At 38.9% G+C, this 22721-nt stretch overlaps 1 protein-coding gene across 1 annotated transcript in view; it reads right to left on the bottom strand.

Annotated features, from left to right (window-relative positions):
• EFNB2 (ephrin-B2) overlaps positions 1-22721 on the bottom strand; it is a 41590-nt gene that overhangs the window by 8295 nt on the left and 10574 nt on the right. Inside the window, exon 2 of the mRNA XM_009892145.1 lies at positions 11141-11424. Coding sequence (XP_009890447.1) covers positions 11141-11424 — 284 coding nt within the window. The remainder of the gene's footprint in view (positions 1-11140; positions 11425-22721) is intronic.

The following is a 22721-nucleotide window of genomic DNA, read 5'->3' as shown; positions in this document are numbered from 1 at the left end:
TGTTTTAATTAAATGAAATTAAAGTCTTTTTTTATTTTTTTTCTTAGTAGCAATGCCAGATCTGCATGGAGATCTGAAACAACCAAAAAAAAATTGTTCAGGCCACTCACCAAAGAACAGGTAGCTTGGCAAACACTACGCTGGGTGAGCTGCAGAAAGTTTACAGAGAAGATAAATATACTAATTTCAATTACTAGCAACTAACGGTTTATCTTTGCTCATAATGACAAAAAATGAGACTGACACTGAAACCTTCACTTTCTTAAAAAAATGAAATTATCTTCCAAAATTTAACTATCAGTGGTCCCAAACCTGGACTGCAAGTGCTAAAACTTAAATGCATTATGAACAGTTGCACAGAGTACTGCCAACGTGTTGTCTGTTTTTCTGTCTGCCGACTGAAGGCCTCCTCTGTTTAAGTCTTTGTGCTTGAACAATAAAATCACATCCTAACTTTTCTACTGATCTTATAGAGACAAAGAAAGGAACTTTAATAAAAAAAAGATAAACACCTGCCGAATTGGCTCTATTAATACAAGGTAGGACACCAAGACAGTAGTGAAAAATGTATTAAAATGGTTTACCAATAATTTTGCATTTTTCTAACGTCTGGTTTCATATTTGTCCTACTTGCAAAGTCAAGGTGGCAGCAGAAATTTGAGGGGTTTCTCAACCTAAAGACCATTCAGAAACTCTTATTCTCTCGATCTTATTTTTCAAAGATAGATAGATTTTTTTGCCTAAACTAAAGTTTATGGAGTCTTTATAAATACTCTTGAAGCCAGCCTTTTTTCCCTCTACCCACACATGAGGCAAAACTACTATGTGAAGAAAAGGAATAGAATTCTCACTTCTTTTCCACTTCTCATCCTTGTAGTTTTTTAAATTAAGTCCTACGTTGTATGTCTCAAGATTTATATCTAAATAGGATCCACAAATTATATTCTGCACAGCAAGTAAGCAGCAATGCCCTCCCCAGTCAAGCTAAAACCAGAATAAAATGAAGCAAAATAAAAAACAGGCCTCTTCTTGCCTGGAAGGAGGCAAAGTCTCTGCAGTGAAACTTTGTGATTCACTTTTCTAACCACTGCTCTAAAATGTATCTTGTCCAAATGTGAACAGCGTGACTTGTGGTACTTATATGGGACTTATGATATAGGGGCCTTTATATAATTCCCCATAAAATTCTCCACTTGTTTTCATATGTCAAGAAAGGGACAGATTTTATTACTGTTTCAATATTTTTTGGGGCGGTTGCAACGTGGAGGATACAAGCAAGACAGAGCCAATCAGTTCTGCACTGTAATACACCTTGGTATATGTCAACTGTCTAATTCCAGGTACACCTCTGGGAACCCGTAGACTCTCCTTCCCGCATCTCATGTGGTCCGACTGAGAAGTACTGCCCAAGTATTAAACACAAAATAGGGAGAGAGACTTCTTGTAACGTTTCCCCCCTTTCCTACATTCAGAATGATTCTCTTAATTCCAGGGAGACATGGTATCTCACAGCAAAAATACAGGTGGTAAAAAAGTCTTTCTAAAAGAGAAAAAGCGACAGTGAGCAAGACGGAGTTGAAAAGTATCAAAAAAGCAGTGAGCTCCAACTGGTTTCTGCTGCCTATCATTTTAAAAACAGCACCACTTTATCTCTGGGTTGAGGAATACCACAGCTGAAGTGTACTAAACAGTAAACTATTTGCTGAATTATTATCCATTACAGAAGGTCACAGCATCCACCCACCCACAACAAAATCCTACTTGCTTCACTGCTGGCAAGCGCCCCTTTTCAAAATTCTCTTGGAATGATTTAGAGATCATAAAAAAAAAAAAAGCATCTCAATACTGTATCACTACGAATGACAATTTAAGTCTTTCATTACAGTTAAGCATTTCTAAAAGTATTTCAGTTCTATATTTCACATACTTTGAGAAATGTTGTCAGATAATGATCTACGGCACACATGGTTGCTTCTAGTTTACATAAACAAATTATATATTTGTGAGCGCTGAAGTAACTGTGGCAGATGTAAGCCCACTAATTATGATGTATTCAGCGTATATCAGAAAGTATGCATCTAAAACAGATTACTAGCTAGTTAACTACACCAACCACAAACAAGTATTTTACGTAAGTTCATCCTTTCTCCCGGCACACTACTGGCAAAAGCTTCTCATGGATGGGGAGAAATATCTCCCCACTACAATGGCAAGCTTTGCTTAACAGTTCAGCTGAACAGAACTAATAGAATTAGTTAGCACTCAAGTTGCACTGATTGTTGCTAATGACAAGCAGGCTTGCTGGAAACAAAAGCAGAAGGTTTAACATTAAATGAGGACCTATCTTCTGTATCATACAATCTCAACGCCACTCTTCAAGGATGTTCATCTGCCTTGAAAATCTCTCTGGTTTCTGTCTGTAGCACTTGGATAAGAAAGGGTTATAGTGAAAGTTCATATTAAACAAATAACAAACCTCTTGCTCATTCTACTGTCACTAATTGCATGCAATGATATTAATGACCCAGTAATTGCTATACGAGTAGCACTGAAGTGGAAAACATCATTTTGAGGCAGAGTTCATCTCTAGGTGGTAGGACTTCACCAGTGACTGAGTTAATGCCTAGTGACAGTTTAGAATATAACACTATAGATGAGAAAATGTGCCAGTCTCATGGTTATAACAGTTTAGATGGACATGACGTTATTTGCTTTGACCACACAGAGTCCAGAAGTAACCCCAATAAAGTGCCACAGTCAGAGTTTGCCCTATAGATGAACCTCATTCCTTTCAGGGGAGATGCTCTGTACTATAACAATCTAGAGCAATTTTCCACATGTTTGCTTCAATAAAAGAATACCTTCATCTTCTGCTTTTACATCAAGCACAACAAAAGTGTGCTTTATTGCAAAACACAAAAAGCTATTTACATCATCTAACTATCCTTCAGCAACACAGAGTTTGGCACCTTAGTATGGAGATCAATTATGATACTATTGGATGACGGTGCACTTGGCAAAGATGATCAGAAGTTAAGCGCTGTTTTGATTGCAGTATGCTGATGTTTGTGTTTAGAACTTTAAAACACCCATGGAGTAAAACTTAATGAGGCAACATTGCTGAAATAAAGCAACCTGAATTTTCAAGGTGCTACAGGAACTCCAGTTCAAATACTTGCCATGAGAAATTAAAAGGTTTAGCTTCTTTAGACATTATCACATAGACACACCTCGGTCCATTTTAAGAAACTCCAATGGGACAGGTATGTTAATCCTCCAGTGTTCGGAATTTTGAAAAGTCATAACTAGACAGGAGAACCAATACTTTTAATAATGACATTCTTACAGTTTTTAATATTTCACTAGTGTTTTATCAGTGTAACGTTGTTAAGTTTTTTTGGTTGGTTTTTTTTTGTTTTGGTTTGGTTTTGCAATACAAATTCTTTAATTAGTGTCTTGATTCTGCCACTAAATCTGCTGTGGCAGCCTCTGGACAGCAGGTGGAATCGAGTTTCAGCACAGGCTGGGGCCAAACACCTGGAAAGCAGCTTTGCAGAAATGGCACTGTGGGTCCTGGTGGACACCAAGTTGACCATAAGCCAGCAATGTGCTCTTGTGGTAAAGGTGGCCAACAGCCTCCTGGGTTGCATTTAGCAGAGCATTGCCAGCAGGCAGAGGGAGGTCATCCTACCCCTCAGCACTGGTGAAGCCACAGCTGGAGTGCTGGCTGCAGTCACGGGCTCCCCAACACAAGACAGACATGGACTTACAGGAACAAGTCCAGTCATGGAGATGATGAAGGAACTGGAGCATCTGTATTAGAGAAGTGGCTAAGGACCTGGGAAGAGAAGGTTCAGGGGGATCTTGTCCGTGTGTATAAATACTTGGGGGGAGGTGGGGTAAAGAAGAAAGAGCCAGACTCTTCTTAGTGGTGCCCAGTGACAGGACAAGGAGCAATGGGCACAAACTGAAATACAGGGAATGCTGTTTAAACCTCAGAAAACCTTTTAAATGTGAAGGTGACTGAGAACTGGAACAAGTCGTCCAGGCAGGCTGTGGAGTCTCCATTCTTGGAGATATTCAAAACACAGCTGGACACAGTGCTGGGCAACTTACTGCAGCTGAGGCTGCTTGAGTAGGGCTTGAACAGGGGACTAAACTATCTCCAGAGTTGTTGTCCAAACCCAATCATTCTGTATTCTGTGATCACCTGCACCGTTGTGGTCTAATGCATTTACGTGCTAAGGTGAAATACTTGAAAAACAGATCAGTCTCAGTTTCCCTGGCAGGATTTGGATTCAGACTTCTGTTTCTCTCACAGCAGCTCAGTGAGCACATAAGGGCAAGTCTGCTGCTGCGGCTGAGTTATTTTTGCCATCTTCATCTACTGAACAGAAAACAGATAAATCATGTTAACAAAGATCCTAACATGCTTTTTAAAACCAGCCTTATCAGCTTAATACGGACTCTTCGCCAAGAACTGCTAAGACTACCTTAAGCCTAATCCTGCTTTTACTCACAGAAATATTTGCATGATTTCCCTGGGACTGAAAAAAAGCAACTGGAAGACTGCCTATTAGGGCTCAGTTTTATAGTCTGATTTATCAGAAACAAATCCTGAAATATTCTTCCTCCAAAGTTTCCAGGATTGACTAAAGTCAAGAAAGAAAGCCTAAACTGACATTTAACCCTGTTTTTCAACCATTTCAACCCTGTGTTTTAGCTAATGCAGTTCTCAGACAAAAGTACATTTCCCTCTGATCCAGCTGTGTAAAGACTTTAATGAGGCAAACAATTTCAAGTATTTAAAATCAATTTCATTAAAGCCTTTACAAATGCTTACACAGTTCCTGGTCTTTTATTTTAGGACTTAAAATACTGTAATGTGTAACAGATACAATACAAGCAACTGTATAAAATAAAGACTGATCATCCCACTTGATGAGATAAATGCTCGTCACCAAACTTAGGTACAAAATGAAAGTTAAATGTGTTTTCAGTATGGTAGTGCACTTCTAAGTTTCGGTTTAGACAGGTACTTTCCCCATAGCATGGCATGTCTCCCCAGTACACACCCCCTTGATTTAAGCAGTTACTCATACCCTGCATATAAAGCATAAAACACACACTCAACCCAGCCCTCTTCTGCATGTAGTCCTATTAAGGATGTATATGTAAATCTAAGAACATATACAACTTGTAGAAGATCAGGGTTTAAGCTGTTTTTTGACAGAGCACTTCAAGTGTCCCTTATTGTTGATATGTATATCATACATATAAAGATTTCCAAGTGAGAATATTGTATCTTTCTTTGTGAATGTACTGAATTTCCAGTATTTATAAATTGTTGATGAGGAACTAAAAAAATGAGAAAAATAAATACTCACTAAAAATATTAAACAGCTTCCCATGAAATTTTAAAACCTGTTTAATTCATAAGTGTTTCCTGAATAATTCTTTCTTCCAGTCTGAATAATTATTCTTCATTTTCATCTGATTTTGTATCTATTTGGAATACTTGGGGGGTGTGGGGGAGGATAAATGTATTTTTTCACAAGATGCCATCAATTAACAAACTGAGCATTTCTATCTTTCATTTCCTTCCCTTAGGAATAGAGAAATGATAACAGATTTCCTGCTTAACTATCTCTGTCTACTTTAAAGGAGATAAACGGTCGGTATTGCCTAGGTAATGGCACCGAATATGAACAAAGTCCATCAATCTAAAATAGCCTTATTCTCTTACAAGACCTGTGTGGTCTGGGACAAAACCCCAAAGGACCATGACTCCATTAATCCTGTAGGTCTTAGACTCTGTTAGAAATCTGAAGCTGCACAGAGAGTGATTTTTTTTCTCCAATAATATTATTTGTACGAGCTGTATTTATATTTAATTCAACAAGAGCTAAGTGGCATTGCTGATATATCCCTTAAAAGACTTGCAGCAAAGTCAAAGACTGACCTCTGGATATCATTTTACACTAAGAAGAAATCATTTATCTAATTTTCTGAGGAAGGAGGAGGAGAAAGGAAAGAAAAAAATGTGATCTTTTTACAACTGGAAGCACAGTGGCTATTATCACATAGGCTTTCATTAACACCACACCCAACAAAAAAAATAAATAACGATACATTCCTGGACCGGACTCTTTAACAAAAAGCATGGGAAAAAGTCTTTGTTGCAAAAGAAATGGAATTGAAATTCTAATACAGTTTTTGTCCTGGTTTTGACTAGTTCGGAATTAACCCCTAAACAAAGGAGAAACTACTGTTGCCTTTTGGGTAGCTCTCGGTGGGTGTTTGGGAGGTTGTAGGGGGCTGCAGACTGAAACCTGCCTCAGAGAGGTGTCAGAATGCCCAGCCGGCCAGATCAGCCAGCACTTAAACTGTTTGGTCAGAATACTAAAATAAAATTTTAATGTAAATCTATTTGGCCACGCAAAGAGATTTATTCTTCCCAGCTGGGCCGTATTTCAGGGCACAATCTATATTGTCCTTTAATGTGTTCTTCCTCAGACAGTTATTGCCCTTTAATTGTAACAGAATGACAAAGTGAAAACATAAAAAGCCTTGTGATTTTTTTCAAACACAGCTAATGTGAAAGTTTCAGAATGACTGTTTCGATTTTAAAAGCCACAGTACTATTAAAGCAGTTATCCAGAATGTAGTGCTACTAGCCAGTATAAACCTTTAAATCAGTCAAGGATCAAATATATATATATGTTTTTTAATTTAAGCCAGAGGCCAATTATGTAAATGGGTCACTTGAACAAAGTTGACAAAAAAAACATTTAAGGAAAGATGTATATTCCATTTTGCCAATGTCAAAGCCAACAAGCATCATTAGCTCGGCAAGCTTGCTTAATGAGGTTGCAGGCAGAGCACGCATTTTAGAGGAACCTCTTCTAGGACCATTCTGCGGCCCCTTCCCAAGTCTCAAGCTGCTCTTTTACAGATTTTGGACAGGTGACGACTTCATTGCAGGTGACTTATTTTTTAATGCTGATGATGCCAGCCCACAATCTTCATTTTACATATGCAAAAGAAGAGAAGAAGTGAGCAGAGTATGTGCTTGCTTGTCCGAACTACCTCAGGAGCGTGATGGTGGCTGGAAGGCAAGCCGTACTGCTCCCTTCCCTCTGGCGTAGCCGCCCGCAGGCTTCCCCAGAGCACTCCCTCAGAGCAAGGCTGGGGTACCACAGTGCTCTCCATGCCCTCCGGGTAAAGGCCGGGTTTGTTGGGAAGGCTTCAGGTGAACATTCCTGTTCACCGAAAATGAACATCTTTGGCATGTTAAATATGCTTGTCCTACGCTAACACGTCTCCCTCCCATACAAGAAACGCTGCATCTGAGAGGTACTGAAGCTGTTACACCACGACCCCAAGTACTTGCAGATCTGTCCCCCTAGTATTGAGGAGATACTCATTGCTCGTTCTGAGCAATCCACAACAGCAGAAAATGATACTTCATTCCCTAACCATGCAAAGGCATGAAAAGACTTTTTAATGCAAACATCAGTCTCTCAAATCTGCACACCCTTCTTCTGCTTAACTTTGCCCTTCGCACAGATATTTATGTTGTCGGGCATGATGTATCTTCCTTCATGCATCTGATTAAGGATTTCCTTAGAGACTTACGACATGTTAGCTAAATGGTCGCATATTTTAGGATAATCTAACATTAATACTTCTGAGATCTCAAGTACATTTGACCTTCTCCAGTTCTGCTGAAAAGAAATCAGGTAGCTATAGGAAAATGAATCTATTATTTTCCCAGGAACCAAAAATTGATGATAGCAAAGAAGAGAAAAGCAAGGACACTCTGTTACATCATTTATTCACTTTCCAATACCATTCAGTATCATCTTTCCAAGTACTGCTGTTCATAGAATTAACTCTTTGGATCCTGATATTCATATTGAGGAATATCTTACCAAGAAATCATAGAATCACAGAATGGATTAGATTATTTTTGGATTAAAGTGAATGTGAAAAGAGGTATCAGAGACTCATCTACATCTTTACTTTTTTAAAAAAATTGTGAATTGTGGAATGAGAAAAGTTTCATCTTTTATATGCTTAGACCTAGGGAAGTAGTGAGTAGAAAAGAGTTCCTTCTGCTATACCTATCATGAATACATCTGGATGTCATAAAAATTATGGCTTGAAGAATTCCTGTACAATCACATTTCCCTAAAGGTACAGAGGGTTCAGGAAGCTGCTTCATCCTGTATTATAACTCCTCATCCCAAAATGACTAACCCCCTAATCTGAATAGAGATTTTAATGTTTAATACAGCTCCGCAAACCGCATACTATTACCTTAGAAAAACAAACTGTGTTTTCAAATCATGGCAAGATGATAAAGGTACATGACGATGCACAAAACATTTAAAGGGCTGACAGCAGCCTGCCAGCATAAACAGCGTGACATTAGGCTGTAGACACAGCCATAGCGAGCACTACAAAGATGCTGGGCTCAGAAAACTCTCGTCTCAGGTTTCTTTGATGCCCCTTAGTCGAGGCAATACAAGATACCTAAGTACTTCAAAATCAAACGCTAATAAATGATGCACATAAAATGCATCATTGCCTTCACTTCATAGCACTCCCACCCCCCAAGAAAAAAACCCAACAAATCAAGACAAAACTCCAAACTCCCAAGCAGAAAAGAAAAAGAAAGAAAGAAAGAAAGAGAGAAAGAAAGAGAGAGAGAGAAAGAGCAGTATCAGAGTTGGTGAGAGACCCAGTGCATTCCCCTTTTGGGCCTGAGCACACCTGTCAAATTACAAGCCTGGGAATAGGGATGTATGCAAACGATTTACGGCCTGATTTGTGTACATGATTAGGATGTATTATATTACTTACAAAAATGACAGTAAACGTCCTCACTACCAGAACTTGTATCTGACAAGGCTGTGTCAGGTCATGAGCTTTTGAGCACAAACCGTTAAAATCCTATCTAGCTCCAGTATCTCTGTAAAATGGTGTCCTAGCTGAGCCCTGGCCTAGTTTTCTACCCCTCTTAGTGTTTCTGAGACCGACATCACTGAGTTCATTGTTTTCTCCCTGAATGATAGAAAAGCGAGAGTTTTAGCTTCAGGATGACTGGGTTTTCAGGGTTGTTATTTTGTCCGACCTATTAAAATGTATGGGTACCCCTGCTGCAGCTCGGTTAGTATGCTAGCAATATAGTGATAAATTAGCCATTTGTTTATGCCAGAATGAGCAAGGAAAGTAATATCCTAAGGCACTGCAGTATTACCGCAAGGCCAGCGTGATTTTGGAGGCATTAGGCTGAAGGCTGAGCAAGTTCTTTCAACCAAACTGCACTGTAATCTTCCAGGAAATGCAACGTCTATTATGCCTTATTGCTATAATGAAATAATTATACAAAACTAATGAAAATGAGATATATTTAATAATTCTCTAGGTAAATCCATGACATAGATATGACAGAACTGACAGGGTATCAGAAAACTCCATTTGTGCCCATAATTTTCAGGTAATAATTGTAACAGTGCCATTTGTTCCACTACAGCTAGTCTGCTGTGGATGTTTTTAAAAGCAGCACTAAATACTGAACATATTTCATCATTAAAGCCAACTATTTGTGGATAGTCATTTTCACTGGAGTTACAGACAACTATCTCTCAACATCTAATCTTGCAGCTTTTACTCTGGTAAATCTTACTGGATTTCAGTGGGAAGTTTGTCAAAGTTAAAGGCTGTGTAAGTGGGATCAGGTTTTTATATATGCCCTGACTAAACAGAGAAAACACCTATATTAAGTGATTGTTTTGTCAAACCTTAAAAACAAAAAAATGGTGGTTTATATCTCCCACAACTGTTATTTAGTAATTTCTACATTTAATATTTAATACGAAGAATTCTTTCTTAGTTCCTGTGACATACAACCTGTTTTATACACAGTGTGTACAATTGTGGATATAACTGGGAAGTGAGCTTTAATTCATATTAAATGCATTTCCATTTCCCTTTTTAAAGTACTTGCTCGAGCAGCTGTAGAATTACTAATATTTTTAACTAAGAAACTAAGAAATATTTAGAGTGGCAGACATTATATGAAATAGTTATCAGCCCTCCAATTTTCAAGGAGATGGCAGAAATAAGACACACCAGTAACTAACTTCATTGTAACTGCAGAAAAAACAATTCACAGAATTTGTCCATCTCACACTAATTGGTGGTGTTTGCTCAAAACTTCAAAAGTCCCCATGGGCTAAATGAGATCCACAGGCCAAAGTACTACAATGACAAAACCTAAGCTAAGTACAATAATTGTTGCACTGCTGAGGTCTCAGCTTATGCTAACTCCTGATTCACATCATTAACTTTACACATCATAAGTAATTTGAATCACTAAACACAGCGGTTAGCGCCAGACTTGCTTTCAGCCATAAATCCTTTATCAGACTAAAACTCACACAAAGTTTATATTGTTGGACACAGGTCTGTCTTATGCACATTCTTTTTACAAGTTCAGGACCATGAAAAAGGAGGAAACTGAAGATCATGCTAGTCCAGGTTTTGCCCAAGAGCCCTCCCAGCTAATGTATGGACACAGTAGGTATGTATTAGAGCTATGCATGCTCAACTAGAGCCTGCCGGTAACCCTTGTGGCGAAATTACACTATCAAAGTTGGCGCCAAAGTGGCCAAAAGGTCACTGCAAGAATCCCTGGACCACTTGGAGCAATGGCATCTCATGTAGGATGCCTCAGCTCAGAATGGCCGGGCCACCCTACTCCTGACGTGTGGGCACCTGAGGGCAAGGCCAATAGCATGGCACATCACCAGAGCTGCGAGCAGGAAACACATCACGGTTTAGTTGCACACAACCTTCAACGTGAATACAGGACATGATACTGTGCACGAAAGGAGAAGCCCTTTACGGCATAGAAGTACAATCTAAATTGGTTTAAACAAACCAAGGAAAAAAGAGAGGCCCCAGAGAAGTCAGGAATAACGTTAAAAATATGCTGGCAAGGAAATATTCTCAGAGAAACAAATACAAACCCATTCATGTTTTTCTTCATTTGCTTATACTGTACAAGACAACATACAAAAGAATGAACAATTATATTTAAAAGAATGAACAACTGATATTTCGAACTTACATATGACGTAATAATCTTTGTTCTTCTGAAATTCCAGGCCCCAGAGATTAGGACTGAACTCTTGAAACTTGATGGTAAACTTAACATCTTGATCTGGCTTGGCACAGTTGAGTAGAGGTGTATTGTCCTTTTTAATAGCACAGCTATCTGCTTGGTCTTTATCAACCATGTAGACTTTATAATATTCATATTGGCCAACAGTTTTAGAGTCCACCTTTGGGCATATAATATCCAGTTTGTCTCCTATCTGTGGATATAGTACCAATCCTTGTCCAGGAAGGAATCTAAAACAGAAAAAAAAAAAAAAAAAAAAAAAAGGACAAAAAAAAAAGGAGAGAGAGAAACAAAAGGAAAATATGAGACACTTGATAAAATCTCATCCAGAAAAGTAGCAGTTGCAGTGGACAGAAAGGAACAAACACACAGTTTCCAAAACCAAAATGACAGCCTGAGCAAACCAGATCTTAATAGTTTGGGCCTGACTCAATTTAGTATCAAGATGTTTATTGAGATCTTGGAAATTACAGATGGATTGAGTGTTATAGTCCTTATCCCAGTTTTGGGAACTCTAGCAGGTTTTACGTCTCTGGCAGGCACTGTTTTTTCTTCCACATTTGGCCACTTACAATAGCTAGTACCACATCTGATGGGCTGCAATCCTGTTTTTTTCTGCTTTGGTAACATTTCTACTATTCTTGCGCATATCTTGCTAATTTTGGTCATGGGAGAATGACAAGAATAATCTCAACCTCGCCGAGCAGCCATGTGGGAAAGGAAACATCTTAGACTTTAAGAGTTAATGACATACTAAGGTGCTGATTGATATTACTAGTACAACACAAAGGAACATTGGTCACTCACCAGGATCATGCTTACAGATCTGGGGCGGACAGAGATCTACCTGACCCAAGGACCACACATGCTTCTGATAAAAAACTTTTCCAAGACAGTGTGACTGCTACGCTACAATGATTTCTTCTCTTCATAAACTCCATCATGACCTTTTTTCCTTTCTTTTTTTCCTTTCTTGTTCTACAAGCAAAACACGGACGTGCTTTTGCCTTAGTACAGATGAAGACTTCTTACACAAACTGGCAGTGAGCCAGTGTTTGGGGTTAGACTCGATATTGTATCTTTCCTACTCATATTAATTAATAGGCAAACTTCACCACTTCTTCACGAAAGAAAAATATACATAATTACTTATAGTATTGATTCATCCACAAAATGAGGAGCCTTGCTCTTAAAAGGACAAAAGCCACAGCAGGTTTCTTTCTTTTTTTCCTCTGTAATATATATTTGTTCCAATTAAGGCCAAGAAGTGCGTAGTTTAGAACGACAGCCAACAACACGACGTCCTCGAATGCACAGACCTAAAAGCCTGACTTTCTTTCCTCTTTCTCCTGCCTGCCAGCCTTTTCCAAAGATCTTCCTTAATGGAGAATCAGCCAGAAAAAACGACTGAAACAATTGCCGACTAATGAACACCCTTCTCCAAATGCTAGCATTTAAACAGCACACATAGTAAATCCAGCTTATTCACAGGCTGCCTTCCTGGAAACTTTAAATTAGAGTCCTAAGGCCCAAGCCGAACAAAGCTAGAGGCGTCAGTGACCTCCTGCCTCTGGCTTGGCTGAAGGAGCCCACCAGCACACAGTAGTATTGGGGGAGAAGTTGCTAAATTAGAGAAAAGGATGACGCCACGCCCCAAATTTTGAATCCATCATTTACAACCACTTGCTCCCACACAATGCAAGTTTATGATCTGTGCTAATTGAGCGGGATTATTTTCCCTCACAAAGCCTGTGTAAGAATTATATTTGTTGTGAAGCAGCACGTAGCAGGACAAAGACATGTAATTACAGATTTAGGGAAAAAGAACAATGAAATGTTATGGCAAGAAAAGCGACTGTTGATGTATAAATCACTGCGCTCTTTTGTGTTGTGCAGTGTAATTTCCAGACTACAGAAACTAGGCTTGGCCATGGCTGTTCAAACGGAGATGCACTGGAGATGGGGCGAAGCTGCGCCTCCTCCTCCGGTTTTCGGACGTGCCAAAGGAATGTAGTGACTACCATCTCCTGAAAGCTGAAATGGTGAAACAAATGGAAAGGTGGAAATGCGTCCTTCTCGGTGTCACTGGCCTGGTGAGGGAGGATGGAGGGAGAGGCCATCTCTGCCAGGGTGCCAAGGAAATGGTGGGAGGAAGACCCAGCAACCTTTGCCAAGGGAGCAGCATGGATCCTGACTCAGGCTTTCCTCAGGGATTGACTCCAACCAGGCAAAGGCAAAGGGACAGAGTTTCTGAGCTCCGTCACCTGCGACTGACTTTACCGCCTTGCCTGACCACAGCCCGTTTACTTTGCTCCTGTGAAGCAGTGTTGTAGCAGAAAGATGAAAATTACTTGTATTCCACCATCTGCATGCCAGGACAAAGGCTGGACACTGTATGATCCCACCGCTGCAAACATTTCCTCTTGCCAGTAATTCTTCTTCATGTAATGGGAATGTATAATATGAAACACATGAGATTTCAGACGACCGGATCTTTGTTTTTAAATTAATCAATTTAGATTCCACTGCATAATAAATATGAAATTCATAAGGTTAGAAATGCGCACCTGCCTGTCATTATCAATAATATGACCTAAAAGCTGCCCTGAAAAACAAAAAACATTGATTATAATTTTAGATTTTGTATATATATATATGTGTGTGTGTGTGTGTGTAACGAAGCACCAGCAGTATACGTTCTCGACGCAAACTCTTGAGTGCAAACAGGATGGGTTCAGAGACGGCGTGCCCAGCAATCCTCAGAAACAGCTACCAGAGAGAAAGCACACTTGTGTGCCTTGGTTAAGTAGCCAGGAATTGCCTCATAAAAGGTAGAGGACAGAACCACCCCCAACAGACAGCTAAAACACATTTTAGAAGAGCTTTAAAGCAATGCACTCGATGCACTCGTTAGACTTTATGGCAGGGGAATATTCTCGCTATGGCTCTGAAGTTTGAAAACTAAACTCTGTAAATCTGCTTCCACTTGAGTTTCTGAACTTGTAGGATCTAACACTGATGGGATTAGGAAAGAAAAAAGGCTGAAAATGAAAGGATTAATCTGAGAACTTGATTGTATTGAAATTTTTTCCACAGTTTGCAGTTTTGATCGTGACCTTTGCGAGAAAGATATTTTTCCAATTTACTTTCCTTATTTTCTTACAACAATAAAGCACAAATGTGGATGAAGAGGATAAAAAAGTTCCACCTCATGCATTTCAGTTTGACCACAAAACTTACAGTGGCTGATTAGTAGTAGGCATGATTATTATCCCTGCATTTGTGTAATATTTTTGCTACTGTATTTTCATAAAGACTTTAAACAAATAATTTGCTGCGTACTAAGCATTTCTGAAGCTATTGATTAAATGTTAGGAGGATTAAGATCCCCATTTTATGATCCTAATTTTGAAAACCTTATATCTGAAAAAAAAAAAAAGTACAATGTACATTCAGCCTTGGTAGAGGTTAAGAAAAATCTTCAGGATTAATCCTGAATCTTTATTTCTGCAAGTGCTGAGGTAGCCTTAAGCATTCTGGGGTAGCATCAACACCTACGAAGTGTTTGCAGGATGGCATCTGTAAAATTAAAGTTAATGAACCAGCTTTAAAAGTCTGATCAGAATGTGCCTCCAATGAGCTAAAAAACTTTTCTTTTTTTCCCCCCCAAACAGAAATATAATAAAAACAGAGCAAGAGTTTTTCAGAATCCCATGACTCTGAAAAGGAGGAGGCTGCGTTACTCCAATGGTTGCTCGGGACACTGACACGCTCTTTGATCAGTTGGGATAGTGAAAGCGCTGGAATCATTGCTTTCTGTAAAAAGCTAACTTTCTAACTTTCTGCTTTTCAGCTCTAAATTTTATTTACCGGGAAAACTACATACCAATATAGGCCCCTGTACCCCAGCAGAAACTTAGGAGAAAAGCTTAGCGAGTTTCACGACTTATTTCTGTCAGCAGTCAGATATAATGAGACTAGAGCATTAAGAATCTTGTTTACAACTAATAATCTTAGTGCTTACTGTGAGAAAGCACAGAAAAATATATGAAGTACAGTAAAAGCTGTATGATGAAATTCATGCACTTTCTGTCCGTCACTTTTGGATACAGAGGGCATTTTTACTGTCAGTCCAAAATTGGTGTATTGTGGGTGACATTTGACATCTGTGGGTGCCCATGGATGTGAATCCTTCCCACGCGTCCAACTAGTCATGCAGCTTATCAAATAACATGCAGAGTTCCCAAACCTTTTTAAAAATAAGTATTATATCAGACCAAAAATTCACACGACACATGAACAGAAAATAGGAACAGAGTAGTCTGTTCCCCACTCCCACTAATGTTACAGTAATTTTCTGTACCACACTTATTTTAAGGCTGAGCAGATCCTGGCACTAACGTACCCTTACTGGTCAAAGTCCTAGAGAACTTAAATAAAAAATAAAATTTATATTATACGCAGTTTCCAACTCATTTCTTAAGGATCTACTTCTTGTTTAGAGAAACGTGGCGCATTCAACCATTTTAAATAATAATGGAGTTTTCCTTAATCATAACCACTCAAAGCTACTTAATTTCATGATAGTAAATTCTCAAAAAAAAATTAGAACTTTATCTATCAGCATTTTTTTCACTGAGAATATTCTACTATTCCTAACTACACAGACATTTCTGAAACTATAAAATTATCAAGAGATAAAATTTCCAGAGAAATAAATACTTAAGGAGATTTTGTTGATCAATACTGATAGATGTAAAAATTGTGTCGTCATGCTTTTGCCAACTTGCAAAACTATATATGTATGCACATATTATAAATATATATATATGCACACTTAGCTTCAACTATACCCTAGTAATTACAAATGAAATGCAATTTTAGAAAGTGTGTTAGTACTTGTTGAGAGTCTTCTACATTTAACTGGGGAAACAGTGCCAAAATTCTGTACTTTAATACCTTACCTGAACTAATTGGTGTAGGCATTTAGCTTTAAATTAATGTAACAAAAATAACCCTAAAAATGCAAACAATCAAGATGCTTCTTAAAATGCAGCCTGAAACCTTCTGTTGGGGAATCCTACCCACTTAACTTTATGAAGTTGAACTACCAGCCTGACTATAAAGTTATTCATTGAAAAGTTTTATTAAGGAAATGTCATGAATACTAATAACACAGTATGTTAGTCCGTTACTTGTACAACTGCAAACTGAAACAGAATACAGAATAACTTTCGATGTACAAGTCCTTACTGTTTAAAAAGAATGGTTACTCGATAGTATGTGTATTAATCATCTTGCTTTTGAGAAAATAACAACGTTTGTATTTTGAATATCATTTGTCCATAGGAGAAATATTTAGGCAAGCTAAAAGTCCAACCAGATTGATGCAAAGCAAATAAGAATTCCATTAAAAGGTCCTAGTGATTTCAGTGAAGTCGCAGTGGGCTAATCACAGCCTGCTGAATGAGATGAAAACCACTTTACTGATTCCCAAAGACTTTGAACTGAATAAAATCCAAAAACATAGACCAGAGCTCTCTGTGAGAGCTTTGCTCCATACAGAGCTTTTGCATTAGTCTCTGTCACATTCAACATCATACACAAATATATGCCGTGTGGATATAAGGTATATACCCAGCTGTAAACCTGAAATGCTTTTCTGCAGCAGCAGTGATTTTATAGGACTGATCTCACTCCAGTTTAAATGGATTAAGTACATATGAATTCAATGAGAAGAGGATCAGTAAATCCTGTGGAACAGCCAGAAAAACAAGCTTCATCAAAAAAGATTAATGTGGAGTCTCTGTCTCAAAATGGGTACGGAATTTGTTTAAAAAGAAAGGCACTACTCTTACTTGAAGTCTCTGCAAGAAAAATTACCATGATTTGACACAGCAAGACGACAGACTGGCTTTATACACAGACTGGCAAATGAAACTTTGAAAACAAAAGAAGTACAGCATTTCATATTATTAAAATTCTTTTAAGTGAGTTTTGGAAGCTACTTTTCTTTGCCAGTACAGTATTATTAAATTATTTTAATACTATAACAAAGTTTTACAGAACATGCTAAATAGGCATGTTATTGAATTTAAATAAAATTTAAGAAGTTTAATCTGCTGACCTTTATTTATATGTAACATTTTTCCACACAGTTAATGAAACTACTCATGTAAGCAATGGTTACTTGCATTAATAGGACTTGCAGGCTAGAAACTAAATGGAATTCAAACAAATAAATAAACAAATATATTCACACTCATCCCTTAAGATCTTTAATGGTAAGCACCACATTATACAAAGCCAGATTATAAAATACCATAACACAAGTTTCTAAAGCTGCAGCTTTTGTATTTCTCACTTCCATTGGAAGGGAAGAACCTCTTTTTTGGGCTCTCCTGCAATAAAACCTGCAGCAAGCCCATAAAGGCTTTGGAACAGTCCCCTGAAGCTGTAGCTGATCTCCATCCCCGGGTTTGTGGTACCCCTTTGTCCTCCTCCTTCCTCACCTCCAAAGGAGCCCATCTTCTTTCAGACTACCCGGGGGAAACGGTTGCGGTGCACGGAAAAAGGGAATGGTCAAAGGTTTATTTGGTCTTAATCACCACCCTGAATACAAAATGGCAGTGGTGCCACCATTTCATGTGTCTTAAGTAGCCGTGCAAATAGACACCATCCATTGATGCCTTTTCCCTGACCCATTCTTACTGAAATCAGTTGCAAAACTTCCGTTGACTTCAGTAGGGCAAAAGAATGCAGTATGTTTACAACGGAAATCTTAATAACCTGCACGAGAATGATTCTGCAGCATTATGATGTTTTCTCAAAATTTAAAGTACACAGGGAACGAGGAGTATTTATGAAATTTCAACTGTTTCATTTAGCAATTCATCACGTTACCTTTTGCAAAATACTAAAGGAAAGCATTTAAAATGCAACAGAGGATTTCTAATAAGCATAAAATAAGGATGGCCTGAGAGCGCATACATTTCTACCCAAAGAAAACATTTTTTTTGCACAGACCTGCAGGATTTGACAGTCAAATTGTACCACCACATCACAGTCCTAAAGGCACAGAGCTTCCACTGTATAGAGAGACACCCACAGACACCACCCCTCTTCAAACACGTCAGAAAATGCCCTGGCCGGTCTCCTAGAAAGATGTGTCATGAGTTCCTTCAGCAAATAACTTGTGTGACTATTGCGCTTGCAGAGATACAGACACTCACTTCTTCCCTCCATTTGGCTCAGGATGGACAGTCACAAGTCTAAAGGTGCCTCACACTTGAGAGAGCACAAAACCCGCAGCTAAGACATGATATTTGGCAAGCACTGTACCCCTTACACCCTTCGTGTATATGGAAGGTCCCCTGCAACCCGGCACCAAACACATCTTATTGGAGACACTCTCTCTAAAAGAAAGACCTGGTTCCTTAAAAGCTGTGATGTACGAGGTTACGGATGTCATTTCATTCCGTGGAAAAAGTAAGTAAGATAAAGGAGGTGCCGCAGACTCACCTTCGGGGCTACCCCAACCCCAGGCTCTGGCAGAGACAGCTGACTCTGCAATTCCTGTCCAGGGGATCATGGCATCTCGGGGTGACTGTGGACCTGGGGGTGCTGGGAGCCCCCTCTCCCCAGCCCACCCTGCCGAGCAGAGGCAGCGCCCTGCCTTCAGCCCCCCGGCCCGCAGCTGCCAGAAAGGTTTTGCTGTAAAGACAGTGTATCTCTTTCAACTGGACGCCATCTCCGCCTGCGAAAGATGGCATAGTTTTGCTGGAAAGCTGCCCTTTCCCTCGCTGCTTGGCTCTCACTAGCAGAGCAAAGCAAAAAAACCCACTTACAAAACTAAAACCTTCAGACCAACTTGTGCTTCACCCCTCCGTCTCCAACCTAAATCCAGGGTGCAAAAATGGATGCGTGATTTTCCTCCCATAAAAGGGAAACACATTTTCATCTGCCTTTAAAAAAAAAAAAAAAAAAAAAACACGCAAAAAAACCCCAAAGAAAACCAAACAAAAAAAAACACAGAAAAAAAACCCAACTCTGAGAGCAAACACCTATCTTTTTGGTTTTTCTCTGCAATGGGAAACAAGATCTGGGCTTTTTGCACAAGAACATGCAGCCTAGCTTAGAACATTTACCACATAAGTAAGGCTTGAAATGCTGAAAAGATGTATGATTCGATCTTTTACCAAGGTTGACAAAGGAATTTTTTTTTAAAATATAGATTTTATATTCAGTTTTCATACGTGACCTCCACATAAAGCACTATTAATAGCAATTAACTTTTTGTATTATTGTGCAGAAAGCAATTACTGCTCTGCTAAAAGTACTTAAAGCACTAGAGAATTCTGATCCATTTACAAAATCAATTCTGGTTACCACAAAAGAACCGCTAATGTGCTTCAGGACAGTCTCCTAACTAAGAAAAAAAAAAAAGAAAAAAGGATGGATATGACCAATGTTCTATTTTAAAGTGTATTATATTAACATTTCATCAGCATTTACAGAAATATGAACCCTCACAACAGTGCTGGACTTAGCCTCAGCAAACAGCAAACTCCTCAAATCATTGCTCACTCTCTCTCACGCACAAGCATGGAAACACAGCGGCACATTCTCCTTTTTATTGCATTTCAGCAGAAACATGCTTTCTACATAGAGTTTAAAAACTGCAAGTGGCTGCAGTGGAGAGTAGCAGCCAATCTATATAAATGGCTTATTCTGAGGAATTTCTGAAAGAGAAAACACTCACTAGGTGCATTGTAATTAGTTGCTCTTTCTAGTTACCTCTTGACAAATGATGCAGGCGGGTCTGGATGAGAGCCCAACTCTTGACCCATGCCACCACTACACACTTTAGTACTTCAAGCAGAAACCCCCAGCCTCAGCATTCTTTTCATTTTGTTTTTCCAGAAACGTGGGGCTGGTAACGCACAACATGAGAACCAGACATGATTAGCAAAGTTGGAATTCTTTCAGAAGTGCTTCGTATAGCTATGTCCTAAATATATCTGAGGAAAGCTTCCTGCCTTCGGTTCCTTCCAAATATGTAGCATGTTTCAGGACTGGGTTAAAGGACAGAACATGGAATTATACACAGCAAACATTGTTCCCACAATGCTTAACGATACACTCTGGAGACATTTGTAAGCCTTTCAAACGGAAGATATTCATGTGATCATTATTTTAAATACAGGAGATTATAATCCTATTGAGAAATGCAACTTTTGCCACAAAAGATACCCTTAAAAAATAAACATTTTTTGGATAGCACTTTACTGCCCCCTTTTGCACTTTAACATTAGAACAGGTTTCAACATGAACATACGTCCGAGAAACACTGTGAAGATACGGAGTAAAACAACAGGGCATCAAGTTTACACAGTAGTAGACTATCAGGCACTGCTTTGAGGACATCTTCCACTTGCCTACACCGTAAACAAATGAAACATCTACCTTTCATTGGCTCTAATCTTCCACATCAGTAATGGATGGTTTAAATTACCATTTTCCATTTTAATCTGCATGTATATGGGCAACTGGGAAAGAAGGGGATATTGCTCGTTAACACTAGTCTCTCTAGCAATTTTCTAAAGCAAAGATCATCTGCAACTTGAATTTGCTTTTTATTCATCAGGAAGCAAAGAATGACAAAGGGCTTTCCAGTCTGAGGCCATTCATGTGTTAGCAATCCCTTAACTGAGAGGATGGGTGTATCCTTCAGGACAAAACTTCACAAACTGGCAGGCAAGAATATTTTCATGAAAGGTGAAGACAAGAAGCCTAGACATTCAAATACCCTGCAAGCCTACAGGCATAAACCCGTTCTGCAACTCTGCTCTGCAATTACAGTCAGTACAGAATCCATGCATGTCTCTGTGTGTCCACATATATCTACAAAAGGTAATAAATCTATAGTCTAGTGGCCAGTTATTTACAAAATACTAATTCATTATGACAGAGCCAGAGGCGGACCCGTCCTGCCCCAACCCTCAGCTTCCATATGACAAAGTCCATGTGCTGCTGTGTACACTTATATTTAAACTTAATCCATTTTCCTCTGTCATCCTACAATTACAATACAAGTCACAATAATATTAAATTTCACTGCCTACAGCATTGCACAATTGAACCATTACTGTAATGAAAACTGACTCCCTTTGATATTAACACTGGTGTTTTCTCTCATTTGCTAGCCATGAAATACAGGAAGAGACCAATGTTGTTTTAATTAAAGAATTGTTGTTCAAAATATGCTACTGGGAATATTAAAGTAGTTCTTTGCTCTCGCAGCAAAGATAATCAGGTATTTATATGGTTTGGATTTTTGACAAAAAAAAAAAAGAAAAAGAAAAAAAATCTGTGCCATGAATTCAGCGTAACACAAAACCACTGCTCTACTTGTGCTCGCAGAAGCAGGGTGTGCCAAACCCAAGAAAGATGGCGCTTTGTTGAAAAGATGCAGAGCAGTAGTTAGCATGGAATGGAAAGTCAAACCAAACCATGTGTGCTTCTTACACAAGTCACTAAAGTCTTTGCTTTTAGAAAGCTAACAGAGAGCAGCTGGCATTTGCCAAAGAACTACTTTTCAAAAAGGGCACTGTAAATCACAAGAAAGAAACAATAAAACCAGATTGTTCTATTGCGGTGCTATTCTGTGCTCTTCTCCACCGTTCCTATTACAGAAACAAATCTTATGTCAGCCACAATACAAGGATACCAACCAAAGTTTGCAGTCTTCCTTCGCTTAACTATAATTTGTTCGCACCTGTACAGTCTTGTTCCAAGACATGCTCCGAGCAAAGTCTATAAAAGAGGGCGGGGACTGTCTTGTTACTTGATGAGACATTAATAATCAGTGATTATATCTCAAATTCAAAGGAAAAATGTCAGCTGCTTTGCAGTTGATAGAAAATGTATTGCATTCCATTTGCCTGCATAAGTAAACACTAGAAGTAGAGCAAGTTGTTAACTCACAACTTTCAGGAAAAGTTATGCCAAATCAATAACAGCATTGTGTGACAAACCAAACCTATTTTGGCAAATCATTGTTACGCAAAGATTTTCAGAATCCAGTTGCAACTCTCTATCACTCCTATACTGCAACTTTTTTCTCTTTATATTAGAAATACAGTTTTCACATGGGAGAAAAGTACCTTGAGCAAAAATCCCAGTGGGAGATCTACAATTGGTCTGCACTTGCATCTCATGTTGAAGCCAAGATTCAGACACTTGCAAGTGTGGAGAGCCTACGCTCTTACATTAAATACAAACTTTTCTGAAGTTTGACTGACTTTCAGAATCAGAATAAAACCAGGCAGCCACTGCCACCTCCAAGGCAGGAGCAATATCTGACCTACCAAGAACCAGCTTTTGGCCTGCTGCAGGTCTGAGCCTCTCAAATTAAGCTAAACTGACACTGGAGGAGTTCAAAAATTCCTGTAGAGGTCCAGAAGTGCATTCATTACTAGATCGGACATCCCTGCCCCAGGTGGAAGAGTCCATCAGAGGGGTTCAG

Source organism: Charadrius vociferus, unplaced genomic scaffold (genome assembly GCF_000708025.1).
Source record: "Charadrius vociferus isolate BGI_N301 unplaced genomic scaffold, ASM70802v2 scaffold218, whole genome shotgun sequence".
Classification (NCBI taxonomy): Eukaryota; Metazoa; Chordata; class Aves; order Charadriiformes; family Charadriidae; genus Charadrius; species Charadrius vociferus.
Note: the sequence above shows the minus strand (reverse complement) of the source record. Positions and strands in the feature narration are given on the sequence as shown.